At 43.9% G+C, this 13,143-nt stretch overlaps 1 protein-coding gene across 1 annotated transcript in view; it reads left to right on the forward strand.

Moving 5' to 3' along the window:
• Positions 1-68: 68 nt before the first annotated feature.
• The window catches only part of TOX (thymocyte selection associated high mobility group box), a 213,356-nt gene continuing 200,281 nt past the window's right edge, over positions 69-13,143 (forward strand). Inside the window, exon 1 of the mRNA XM_026050092.1 lies at positions 69-170. Within this exon, the coding sequence (XP_025905877.1) occupies positions 69-170 (102 nt within the window). The remainder of the gene's footprint in view (positions 171-13,143) is intronic.

The following is a 13,143-nucleotide window of genomic DNA, read 5'->3' on the forward strand; positions in this document are numbered from 1 at the left end:
AACAACAAACAACAACAACAGAAAAAAAAAAAGAAAAAGGAAAGGAGTTTGCTTGATGTTTTAGTGAAATGGACGTAAGATTTTATTCGCCACCTCCTCAGCCTGCAGCCGCTCCTGATACGCCTTGTTTGGGACCTTCCCCCTGCCTGGACCCCTACTATTGCAACAAGGTGACTCGCGTTTCGTGCCGCGCGAGGTGTTCGGCGCGCGAGCCGCGGCCGCGGAGCTCGGCGCGCCCCGGCCGAGCCGCGCTCCAAGTTTCCCGGCGGAGCCGGGCGAGGGGCAGGAGCAGGGGCAGGGGGAGGCAAAGGGCACCTCCGCCGGGGCCCCCCAAGCACATCCCGGGGCAGCGCGGTGCGGAGCGCGTGTGGGGGGGGCGCGTTTTCCCCAACGTCTTCCCGCGGAGCGGCGCGGAGAGGGATGTTCATGCGGGAGAGCTGGTTTTCCAGGTCCCCCGCTCTCCCAGGCACAACAACAACAACAACAACAACAAAAGGGACGCAGCGCGCGCCGCGGGCGGGACTCGCTGCCCCGCCGGGTGCCCGCGGCGCGGACACTGTGCGGGCGCGGGGCTCGCGGCGCTGTCCGCGGGCGCGCACGGCTGCGGCCGCCGCGCGCAATAAAAGCGGCTGACAAGTCCCGCGCGGCGCGGGGGGCTCCGCTTTGTCCCGCCGCGGCTCGTCCCTCCGTCGCTCGCTCAAATCGCTGCAAACGCGGGCTCAGGCGCTCGGGGGAGGCAAGTTTCGGCTCCCCGAGCCCGGGGGAAGGAGGGCGCCGGGCGCGATCGGGGCGCGATGCCGGGCACTTGGCAGGACTTTCGCAGCCCAGCGAGGGGGCCGGCGGGGCTCCGAGCAGGGGCAGCCCTCCCTGCTGCCGCGGGATGGGCTTTGCACGGGAATAAAGCGCTGCCCACGGGAAACAGGCACGCACGGGAGCGGCCCCGCGCGCGGGACGCGCCTGAGCGCGCGGCTCGCGGCGGCTGCGGTGCAAGCGCCGCGCGCGCCCCTCGGCGCGGGGCTCTGCGCGGCGCGGCGCGGGGCTTGCGCCGCCCGCAGCTTTGTTCGCTGCCGCCTATTGTGCGGGCGCGCTCCCGCGGCGGGGGGACGCGCCGGGATCCGCGGCCGGGCGGAACATGCGCGGCCCGGGCGGGGATGAAGGATCCCCGCATGGTCCCACCTACCACGCGCATCGGGAAGGACCGAATTCGTCCTGGCCGCAGCTCACGGGCGCCCAGTGGAGTCAGAGAATTCRGGGGGTAAATCCGGCCCGTTGTGGTGGATGCCTAAGGACATTTCGGGAGGGATCCCAGAGGTGCGGCTGTTAGCGGGCGGTTTAAGTGACTGCGCTTCGCGGTGCCTGCCCAGGCTGCCACGGCGAGCAGAAGTTTGTGCCAAGAGTGAACTTTGCTCCGCCGGGAGAGGCCGCGTGCCCTCCAGCCCGCGTGGGTGCAGGGAGCTTTTAAAGGGCTTCGAGTGTCCGCGAGGTGCTGGTGTTTTCTCTATCGCCTGTTCTTGCGAACTGCAACCGCAGAGCGTTGCCAAGTGCGAAGCTCGGGCTGGAATTAATGCCCTGAGCACCAAAGTGTCGGAAGACCCATTTGGCAATGAAACTGGACAAACGTTATTAAACCTATCAGTGATTTAAGGCTTCAAAAAGAAGGTAATGGCTTGAATACACATTTCACTCATCATTCTTGAGATAGTGGGGCCAGATTTAATTTAAAAGTTAAATGCTTTGGAAAATCAGGAATTACTTCAATATATTAAATCATTTTCCAATTAAGTTCCTTAAATCATTTTTGGTGGGTTGCACTGCAAATCAAATAAATTAATTTAGAAAGTCGTTCTTAGAATTTCCTCACTAGCTGGTTAAAGCTTCTTTTAAGTCATGCCATGTATGAAGGAGCAAACTGTTCTTTTTAAATGCAAATGAGACACTCATTCAGTAGACAAGTTGCAACTCTTCTATTTCACTTTGCCCGAACTGATAATGTACTTAAAAATGCCCAGTCATAAGACATATGTTTTATGCTTGGGAAAGACTTAGGAGGAATGCTCCACGTAGGACACTGAGCATAGGATGAATGTCTCTATCAGATGTCGTTGCCACTGCCCGTCGATTATATTAAATGGACGGGGTAGGTTTGCAAGGGCCCCRAGAGGCGAGTGCTTGCTGCACATTTCATTTTTCACCCCCTTCGCTCTCTGCCTTCGCCCAGCGTGATTAACATCGCTGTGAAAACTTCTGTGCCTTGTTCTGAGCATGGAGCCGTGTTGCAGCGTTGCTCTGTCACTCCTGGGCACGCTGCCTGCGCAGGCCGGTTGCAGGGGGGCCCGCAGAAATGTGCTGAAGTTTGTGCTGGGGAGGTTTGCGCTCGGTCTGCGCTGGGAGAGGAGGAGGTGACGGCAGGCRAGCGGTGGGTGCATCTCTCTGGAGCAGAGGCTGGGTTGATTAGCTGTTTAGCTGTGTCTAAATGCCGCCGAAAGCCCCCCAGAACTGGAGCCTGCACTTGCAAAGTTACCAAGAACTTTCTTTGAGCGCGGGTGCTGGATTTGGCCCTTGTTTTCATAGTTGGGGGGTTTTCTTTAAAATGTTGATGGAGATTTTGGTGAACTTTGTGTGTAAGACTACTCGAGCTGCCGATAGTTTGGAGTGTATTCCACAAATACTTCGGCTTTTAAGTTTTATAAATGCTCTGCTAATACTGGGATTTTTTTTTCCCTCATCAAATGATGGTTCACATAGCGTGTGAGTGAGTTTGCAAATCCATGTTTTGGAGCTCCTGACAGCGCATTTTACAGCCGTCAAATGAAAATGCARGAGTGTACATTCAAACAGTCCCGTCTTATCTGTCTGTGTTCAGCTGGCAGCCTTTGTTTCAGGAGACTGCTCAGATCTTTAGTTTGGAAACCTAAAGCAGCCTCCTCAGCATCTTCGCCCTGCATTTCTGCCTGTGCTGGGCAAGCTCCTTATCCGCAGCATGTCCTGCTCCACGGGCTGTTCCTCGTGGCTCTCCTGTTCCCCGTGGAGGGAGAAAAGTGAGAGAACAATGCAAACAACGTGGTTTATGACAACGGTGCGAGGTGTCTCTTATGCAAACAGGCAGCCCGGCCCGTGTGTTGCTGCATGGAGCGCAGCCTTGGCAATAGCAGCGGAGCTCTTAGGCTGGACAGGCAGATTTAGGGTTGGGGTTAGTCCTGGTCGCCTCTCGGAGCTTGAGGCGTAATTGTGTTTCGGGTATTTACAGGCTAACACGAGCAGTCTGCTCAGCTGAAGCTTATTTTAGGGAGGATCACTTTCCTTAATTGAGATGAGCATTACAAAAGAAATAACTTGGATAATGATAGTGTATTAATTCAATAGTAGAATATGGCCGGGGATTTTGAAGTACTGGCAGAAAACAGATTAAAAGTTCAAATGTTTACGCAGAGAACAATAAATACAATTATATATTTTTTTTTGCTTTTCTTATTGAAGTGTTACCCCAAAGATTGCATCTGTCAGTACTTTAGGAAAAATAGGTGTATTTTCATACTTGTAGTTTTAGAGCGTTTTCAGATATCTTCTCCCATAAAGTGCAGTTACATAATTATGGTTTGACACAGCTAATGACAGGGATGCTGACCCCTGCCAACAGTGGGGAGAAAATAATGGTCTTTACTGCTCCCAATGGTTAGCTGGGCAGAATTATGCACTAGATTCTTCTGTGATTTGCTACCTGGTTCAAAAATAAAGGCACCTACAACTCATATTTCTTGTACTCACTGGTAGTTGTCAATGCAGTGGAAAAATACAGCCAGAGAGCAGAGTTAAAGCGATAGAGTTGCTTTCAAAAAGAGGGATACACAGGAAAGAAAGAAAGAAGAGTGAAGAGGAAGCAAAACTCATCAAAATGAGAAAAAGCAGAGCAATAGTGGGCAAAAGCGGATAGGGAGGTGCAGTACAGTTCTTTGAATACTGCTGGTAGCTAGAATTGCATGGGCTAAAAATACGTATATTTTCATACAGCATTTAGAATAATTTGTTGTGTAAGCTTAACCCCAGCAGAGAGGATACTCTGCATCAAATGCTCCATGGCTGTTTACAAAGTGGATTGTTTTCAGGGGCTCACTGCTACCCGCTGCATCTCCAAAATTCAGAAACTAAATTTGGGAAAGCCAGCACTCTGAAAGACAGCTGAGTTGTTGTGCCACTGATTTGGCAGAATTTTAGTTTATGGTGACATAATAGATGCAKCATTTATTTATTTATTTCTGTTTTCYCCCTTAGATGAGATTTAGATTTCCCCTTTAGATTTAGATTCCCTTTAGATCAGATTTTGATTTCCCCCTTCAGAMCAGACTTGRAATGTGTTGGTGCTTCTTTAAGAAACCATTAAACAGTGACATTACTTAAAGAAAAGGTGAAAAAGTTACAGYGTCCGTTGCTGATTTTTAAAATATTAGGCCCTTTAGTTAGGTTCAAAAAATGCTACATGGAAAGGACTAAGATGAACTTTTCTTTGATGAGTTACTATACCTTCCTGAGACTGCAGCCTCAGAAATACAGACAAACCTCAAATATGCCTTAAATCCTTAAATTCCAGTGTTTCAGAAATGCTGTCGTCCCAGTTTTGGTGGAATATAGAAACTGATTTATGGGTGCRTTTTTGAGAAATCCATGTTCTGATGTGTTACAAACCAAAGCATTCACAGCCGCTCTGCCTTTCTGGGGAGGGCGGGAGGGGGCAAACATAAGCACTTTGAGAAAAAAACAGATTTTAGTGTTTTCCCAGAAAGGACGTGTTTTATCTTTAGCACTTTACCCGCAACCAGCCTCTGATGAGGTCTACTGAAAAAAAAAAAAGGGAAAGCCATAAAGGACTGGGAATGCCGGATCCGAAGGGCGCTGCGGTGGGGCGCCGGCAGGGCCTTGGTGGCTGCATTGAGCCGGAGCGTGTTCACAGCGAGGACTTGGTGCCGGGCGGCCCGGGCAGCCTCGGCGCCGCTGAGTTCGGGGCGTCCTGGGGATGGCCACAGTCCGACAGGAGCTGCTGGGCACCCTCCTGCCCTCAGCGCCCCGCTTCAGCAGCACTTTTCCCCAACACCGCACGGAAGCGTGAGAAGGTGATTTCTGTTAAGCAAAGCAGTGTCCACGGTATGATTTAGATCCAGTTGGGTATTTAAATCTTGTGTTGGTGGCAGATACAACAAAGCTGAGGACGTAGATGTAAAAAGTCCCTTTAGCTGCTGGCGCAGGGACCCGGAGGCTCCGTTTCCCACAGTGAGGGGCTGGTGCCCCGTGCTCTGGGTGACTTTGTGTGTGCGGCGGGGTTGGACTAGATGATCTCTGAGGTCCCTTCCAACCTCAGCCATCCTGTGATTCCAAGATACAGCCCCGGGCCTGAGCCTGTGCAGCCCTTGGCTTTGGCACCTGGCAGCAGYGGCGATTGGTGGCAGCCTCATTTATTCCCAAGAAGTGGACCCACGCTCTGTGGATGCCTACCACAGCTTGCATACACCGAAATACTCATTTTAGCTATGACTTAACCGAATTCAGATGCTTTTGTTGTTGTTATACCGTCTAGGCACCAATTTTCTGCCCAGAGAGTGATTTCTCATCAAAAGCGCCAAGTTATAAACTACTCTAAAACATGGTTTATAACGGAAGCGCCAACAGCCTGTTAATTATAGCAATGTTTCCATAATACTTTAAGAAATGGAATTCACATTAACTTGAATGAGATTTTCTTGGTCATAACATTTTCCCTACAGCACCGAGTTCGGAAAAGGCAACCTTGCATTATTGCGGGGTGAGGCACAGATTCCCTCGTGTCAGCAGCAGTGACAGCCACCGAGTTCCACAGCAGCAAGTGCACAGAAGACAATTTCTTCTCCTCTCCTGCTCAGATATCAACTTTCTTAGCTTTTTTTTTGCAACTTTAGGCCAGTAAATCAAGATATTCATGGAAATGCTTAACTCTTGATTTAAATCTTCRGAGTTAAAATTGTTTTACAGCCGAGATCTTGCTGCTACAGTCATTTGTAATGTTTGTGGTTTTCTTTTGCTTCTTGTGTTATTTTTAGCATTTGAATTTCATACGGTTCTACTAGTATTTATATCTTATCTTTCAAATGCAYATATGCTAACACTGGTTTGGAACTGTTCACTTGGTATTTATTGCTGGGCTGATATTAGATTTGATATAGACCTTGGTGGCATGGTTTCCTCCCAAGAAATACACTGCCTTCTAAGTTACAAAATATACTTGAATTACACGAGCATCTGACAAATCCAGGTTAGAGAAATGTCAGAATATTTTAGCATTGATAGCCTTGACTGTTAAGCCTCTCTCTACCCATCAAAAGTGGCGCAAGTGGCTTTTTCAAAGGTCCTGCTGGCTAAGCATGGAAATATAGCTGCTGGTGTAGTACTTTTGTCTCCAGCTTTTGTTGCTGATGGTCATATGATCTTAATGTTTATATAGAAGTTCCCATAGCTGGAATATATTTCTCTTCTGTTAAGGAAATTGTTAATGAACTTTTTTTTTTTTTAATATATTCACAACTCTGGAATCAGAAAGCGGTAACCAGTGCTTAAGGAAACTAGTCAGTAAGCGAGGTATTTCTACAATAAGTATGATGTGAGACACAGCAAAAGATTTATCCAGGCAGTTTCTGCGAGAAAAGTTAAAAGAATATATATATGTATACATTTCTACTGTAGCTATACTGCTATATTTGTGTATACACACATGGATTTCTGCTTGATTGCATATTGCTTATTGTAAAGAAAGTGAACTTGTTGTGAAAATTCATAGTATCCATCCCGTATTGTAAGTAAGTAGCCAGCTGAGAACCTATATTGTGGTTGCAGTTACCAGAAGTGCCAAGGGTTGTGTTCAGGAAGAAGAGAAAGGATTTGTTCCTTATATGCTCATYGTGTTAGTGAGCATCCACCTGAAATCATGATAAATAATAAAAAGAAAAAAAATGGAAAAAGCAGAAGATAACCTTTCGAAAAAGTGTAATTTATTATTTGGCGGACACAGTTGTGAACATTACTCATAGAAACATGAATATAGTAGAAGCTTAATATCAAAGCTAATGATTTATTTTATGTTAATGACTTTCTGCTAGGGCATAAAAGACTGCTCATAATGGACTCTCAGTGCTGTGTTCAGTTGCGAAGGCTAATGGGATAATTTTTCCCCAAATTAAGCTTTTTGAAGTAAATTATGGTGTTATTTTTTCAAGTTAACTCTTGAAAATGTATTGGCAAACTGATCTTTYAAGAACTCCTTATAGAGAAATATAAAACAGTTTTTTTCTTCATTATCAGTTTTCTTAATTATGTTGGAAATTATGATGCTTTATTGTACTTCTGAAGTGCAACACTGAAGATGTGAAAGTCATTCACGTCAGTGGTTTTATCATAGTACAATCAGTTTTTTGAGGCAAGGTTGTTTTTACAGATTAAACAAAAGCAAAGAACATTTTTTTTTTCCCGGTGGCTTAGCCAATAATTTGCTAAATGGTAGTAAAAGTTGTAGTTTTGCATTGGGAAGTTTTGAAAATCATGTTTACAATTAGTTATAACCAACATTATATTTCAATGGGAGATAATTTGCCTACTAAAGTTCACATAATGTGCTAATCATGTCTAGTGGTTAATAAAGGCCTCCTATCTCCCTCCCCTGATGGCTATAAAAGGCTATTATGCTCATGGCAGCAGTTCAGGTACAGCTGCTGTGTGTTAATAATGCATCATTGTCCCACTAATAAACACAGCAAAGGTCACTAACCCCAAGCACCTAAAACACCTATTCTCTTCCCAAAATATTTATTAACACCTTAATAGCGTAGCTATTCATTTTAGCTGGGGATTATGTTGGTTAATGACCCTCGCGGAATCCCGCGCGTTAGGGTTTTGCGACCTGCCTGCTGGGGGGGGCTCTCGTGCCCAGTTTGCCCCGAAACATTGGGGTTCTGCTGCAGCTCCCCAAGTTGCTTTCCTCTGGTTTAATTTGTGATTAGCTTTCTGTATCATTTTCTGTTCAGCTTACATCGTGACTTTGTCAATTTTCACTTTTTCCTCAGCTAATCTAAGATTATATTTAGAGATTGAATTTTCTTTCTTTTTTTTTCCTTCAATAAAGACTCTTTAAAGCAAATGTAATTATGTACTAAAACTATGTGATTGTGTAACACATGCATTCACGTATGTACACACGCACACCTGGAGAGATAGGGGTATATATCTGTAAGCACTCTTCCTTTAGGTTTCATGCATAATTTTATGTTAGTGACTTATGTTTTCCTTTTTAGGATAGATCTCTGTATTCATAAAGGTTTTTTTAAAATGCATTTTCTACAGACAAAGAACATACTCACATGGGATTTCCATTTTGCCAGGGAAACATGCAAATCAATAGGCCAGCACTTATCTGCATTAAAATTAGGTATACTGTAATTTATGGGCACAGTGATACTGTATTTCTCTTGCATAGCCTCGGATATTCTTTAAGGTAGCCTGGCTATGTGTCCTTAGAGAAAAGCAAAAGTGTTATTTGAACAAAATCTCATTTTCTCATCCTGTAGTATTGTCTTTTGTGTTCTGTTACTCATTTTGAAAACCTTATGTTTTCTTTTTGCACCGCGTGATTTACAAACAACTCTTCAGAGGGCAGAAAAATACAACTGCACTTCCATCGMGAGAAGGGAAAAGCTTAACTAGCTGCAGAGTTTCTATGTGCTGTAGCAYATAGCTTCAATGACACATTTGTCATGCTTTAAATATATAATGCATACAATAAAATATGTACAGGCACAGTTGTGATATATGTAGTGTCTGGCTCCATTGCCATTGTTTGTAGTCTCTACGGTTGTCATACGTTGTTCTTTGCACATCATACCCTTACAGCCGAATTTGACACAATTTCTAGCTTGCAGTCCTGCACCATTTTCATTGCACAATATACATGAGTTTGACAGGGTGTGTTGAGGACAACTCTGGCAAGCAATTGATATTTTGAAGTGGCAAGCGTTTCAGCAGCTGCCTGCTCGTGAAAAAGGAATGATAAGATATACTGTATTGTTAGTTTCAGGCAAAGCATTAAGGTTTAAGCTCTGTAAAAATGTACACATTATTCGTCAGTGGTGGAGCAAGCCTTTTATGTTTTTTAGAGCTTAGCTCTCTGGCTGATGTGAACTAGAATGACATTGGTTTAATGGTCAGTAAATGAATAGGAGTACTTTGAATTTGAACCGCTGCCAATTTTGCACCGACAAAGAGACTGACAAAAGAAAGATTTTACGTGAAAGCAAAGCACAAGCAATGTTGGGGAAGGTGCGGAGAGGGGGAGAGGAACCCAGCAGAAATGGTCTTTAACCGAGCCTTGGAAAGATGCAGAAATTGTTAAAACAGATCCATTTTACATGGCTCATCAGCTACAAACCTAAGCTGTTTCATCTAATGTTCTTTCAAACCTGTTGTATACACATAGTCTTTCGGAATATATTCATATGGAATTTACAGTGTGTTTTTCTAAATACCACACTGTGCCCCGAAGGCTGTTGGCAGAACATCAGAGTTGTCCACTGCTGGAGTTCCCAAGTCTCTCTCTATCTGGTAGTGGGAAATTGTAGTTTAATCAGTTATGGCACTTTCAGTGTGTAACATTCATTAGTAAGGCAATTTGTCATGACTGTTAATAGTCAGGATGCATCTGCTCTCTCTTTGGTTGCAGAGCGTGATAAGTAAGAGGCAAATATTTCAATATCTAATAATATTAACATGTTTCAAAACTGGAGTTCAAGGTTAGTGCTCAAAACCCAAACAGCAGATTCATAACAACCTCTTTATTTTTACTCTTTTACCTGCTATTATGAGTTGTATATTGTCTGATTAGGCATTCAAAAGTAAATGTCGGCATCTCCGGTGTTTGTCAAAGACATTTTTGTGTGTGTGTGTACTGTTTGTTATTAATTAAATGTTATTTTCAGAGTTACATGTAATTGCTTCGCGTAATTTTCCAGTAATGAAGTGCTAAATATATCTTTTTTTTTGGTGTTGCAGGCATTTTACAGTGCTCTTTTTGTGGCCAGGCACCTTAGAATGCTATAAACGATACTSTTTAGTGCCTACCAAACAGACAAAATACAATCAGGAAAAGTCCTCTTCTCTCTATAAACCAGCTTGTAATCATTGTTCACTGTTCKAAATATGAAAGGTTAAATTGTTTCCTACAGCCAGGAGGGTTTTTTTCACATATATCTGATAACCCTCATGTATTACATAATACGATAGCTTCACACACAATAGCTTTGTGACACATTTTCATTTTTAATGAAAGCCCCCCCCAAATTTTAACATGATGATTTCTTTAGAAACTGAACCCAATCTGGGTAAAATCCGTTCCTGCGAGTAACAAAAGCTGTTACTGTTTAAGTTCCTGTTGAGCAGTTAGTGGGTACGCTTCACTGGGTGTTGTCAAAAAGGCTTTGCCCTTGATTGACAACCCCGTAGGAATGTGAATGGAGATTTTAATTGCATATCATGTGTGCATATCAGAGTGAGTGGATTCACTGACTCTGCTTAGCTCCATATCTCCACAGGTCAGCCGTGCCAGAATACTTTTTTAAAAAAGCAATTGATATATTTCCAAAGAGAAGTAAAAAGTAACTGCAACCAAGATGTAAAGCAAAATATTCCTCTGATTTTCAGAGAAAGAAATGTGTGCAATAAGTTTTCAGAATTTTAGAAACAAAATGAAGAGGTATTTCAATATATAAGTTCATTTCTGTTGTAAGATGCCCAAAGATTGCTAGAATGTATTTTTCTTGTGGCTAAGAGAAGTGCGTTTGTCTTTCCCCCCCCCCCTTTTTTTTTTTTTAACTTAAGAGTACTTTGAACAAAATCTGTCAAAAAAAAAAAGGCAAAAAGCAAATGAGCAAATGGAAAATTTTACTGAACCAGACTTGCCCTTCAGTCAGCCTTTATGGAAGGTACAGAGAAATGGTGGGGGCTTCTTTATATGTGCGAGTGATAAGAGACTGTTATAGACATGCTGGCTTTCTTAAACATACTGGCCATGCTATTTTTGCAAAACTTTTACTTTTGTGGAAGATTTACCAAGGTAAGGACTGGCAGATACATCAATTTTGAGCCTAATAATTAGACATAGTTTGGTATCAACTGTAAGGGAAGTTTAAGTATTATTAAGAACAGTAAATGATACATCATTGCAAAGTAGCACTAATAACTATGCTTAAACATTTTCCATAGCAAGGAGCTTTGCAAGTGAGAATGACAAAGATTCATTATTACAAATACTTACATATTTTGATGTCTTGAGTTAGATTCCAAGTTTCATTTTACATCAGCAACCACATCGTTGACTGCTTTTTTTAAAGATGCTAAAACACAAGCAACCGAAAGCAGAGCTGCCTTACAGTGTGGGGAACTTTTGGCTGAATTTGGGTTTTGTGCCTCTGCAGAGTCATTGAAATCTAAAGGGGGGTGATAGTTGTGCTTTTCCAGGAGGACCCCTGGGAAGGAATTGTTACTGAGTCAAAAAGGCTTTTCCACGTTTGTCAGCGCTCTCGGAAGAGAAGCAAACTGGTTGCCTCCCTACCCGTAGCATGAGGCCGCATCGCAGTTTGAGTCTGCAYGTGGGTCAAGTGGAGGACGGCGCTGGTGAAGCTGCGGGGCCACCGGGCTGCTGCACAGCCCCTGTGGCCYGTGAACCCTCCGTGCAACACCAGCTCCTGAACGAGCCTCTTAACTCTCGCCTTGACTCTAGGCTAACCTCTCCCTTGTCCAATTATGTCTTGAACGTCAATTAACTCTTAGGAGGTAAAAAAACTACCTAAGAAAAAGAACAGGATTCTGCTTTATTTCTGATGAAGCAAACTCTTGGTTCTGCTAAGAGCTCACACTCCCTGGGATTTTCAAGAGTTGYAGGTAGAAAACAGAGAGGAATGGAGAATGGAAAAGATCGTAATCTGACAGCAAGATTCCTCCAACATGATGCACATTCAAGCTGCAGTGCTAGGAGCAAAGGCATCAATGAGGAGAAGGAGCTTGCTGGACATCTGAAGGTGTTTGTGCACAGATGGTGCCAAGGCAAAGTCTGCAAATTTGAGACCTCTGTCACTTTCAGGTTTGATAGTGTTTTCTAGCAAGAACATCTAACATTCTTCCTGGATTTGGGAGCTCTGCAGACCTGCTGATTGTGATGGAGGGCCCTAAAGTGTATCCCGAATGAAAAATATCTCTTCCAATGGAGATTCTTCCAACTGACAGTGGAAACAAAAAGCTGCCAGAAGTGAAAAAAAAAACCATATATATTTCACAGACATGAGGAGAAAACTTTTAGGTTGTGCAGCATGGTAATGGTAGGCTCATCTTTTGATGAAAATCAGGATAGACCCTAAAGCTGTAATTTTGGATTAACACCAGGACCATTTTTGTAAATCACCATAGTAACTCTTGTAATAATGCTGAGGAGATTACAGCATTGCTGTCGGGAGGACTTAATTTGTTCAGGACTTTGTTAGGTTATGAAGTCAAACACTTTTAGGCTGAGAATGACAGATTTAAGGATGTCTTGATTTTGTTCTTCTGTATGTCACCGTTGGCAGAAAATGATGAAATGAAAGAGTGGATGTGGAAACAGATGATCATACCATTGCCACTTTATAAATGCAGCTCAAATGGCATCTGGGTTCAGGCTTTCAGACAGCCTTAAATCTCACATTTTCCAACTTTAGAGCTATTGAATTTGTAACACAAATAAGAATCTTTGGAAAATAGCCCTTGTGTGTGTGTACTGACTATCTGGATCACATAGGTGACATTCGTAGCTATTGTCTATCAGGAGTGCTTGAGTCTCCTCAGCACTGCAGCCAARATTTGCTCTGCTGCTGTTAGCAGAAGGGAGAAGCAGGAGAGTTTCGCTGTGGAGAGCAGGGTCAGGACTTTCTCTAGCTAGGAAACTCTTGAGCTCTGTTTCCTTTCTTTCTATGGATACTTTGATGTGGGCTGTCRCAAGACACGCTCCTGTTTTACAAGTTTCAGTGTTCTCCTGTTTACAGGAGAGTGCTTGGGTTTGGATGTTATTTTTCCACAATGCCTATATTTTGTAGAGGAAACTGAGCGTAA

Source organism: Nothoprocta perdicaria, unplaced genomic scaffold (genome assembly GCF_003342845.1).
Source record: "Nothoprocta perdicaria isolate Ctin4 unplaced genomic scaffold, notPer1 scaffold_65, whole genome shotgun sequence".
Classification (NCBI taxonomy): Eukaryota; Metazoa; Chordata; class Aves; order Tinamiformes; family Tinamidae; genus Nothoprocta; species Nothoprocta perdicaria.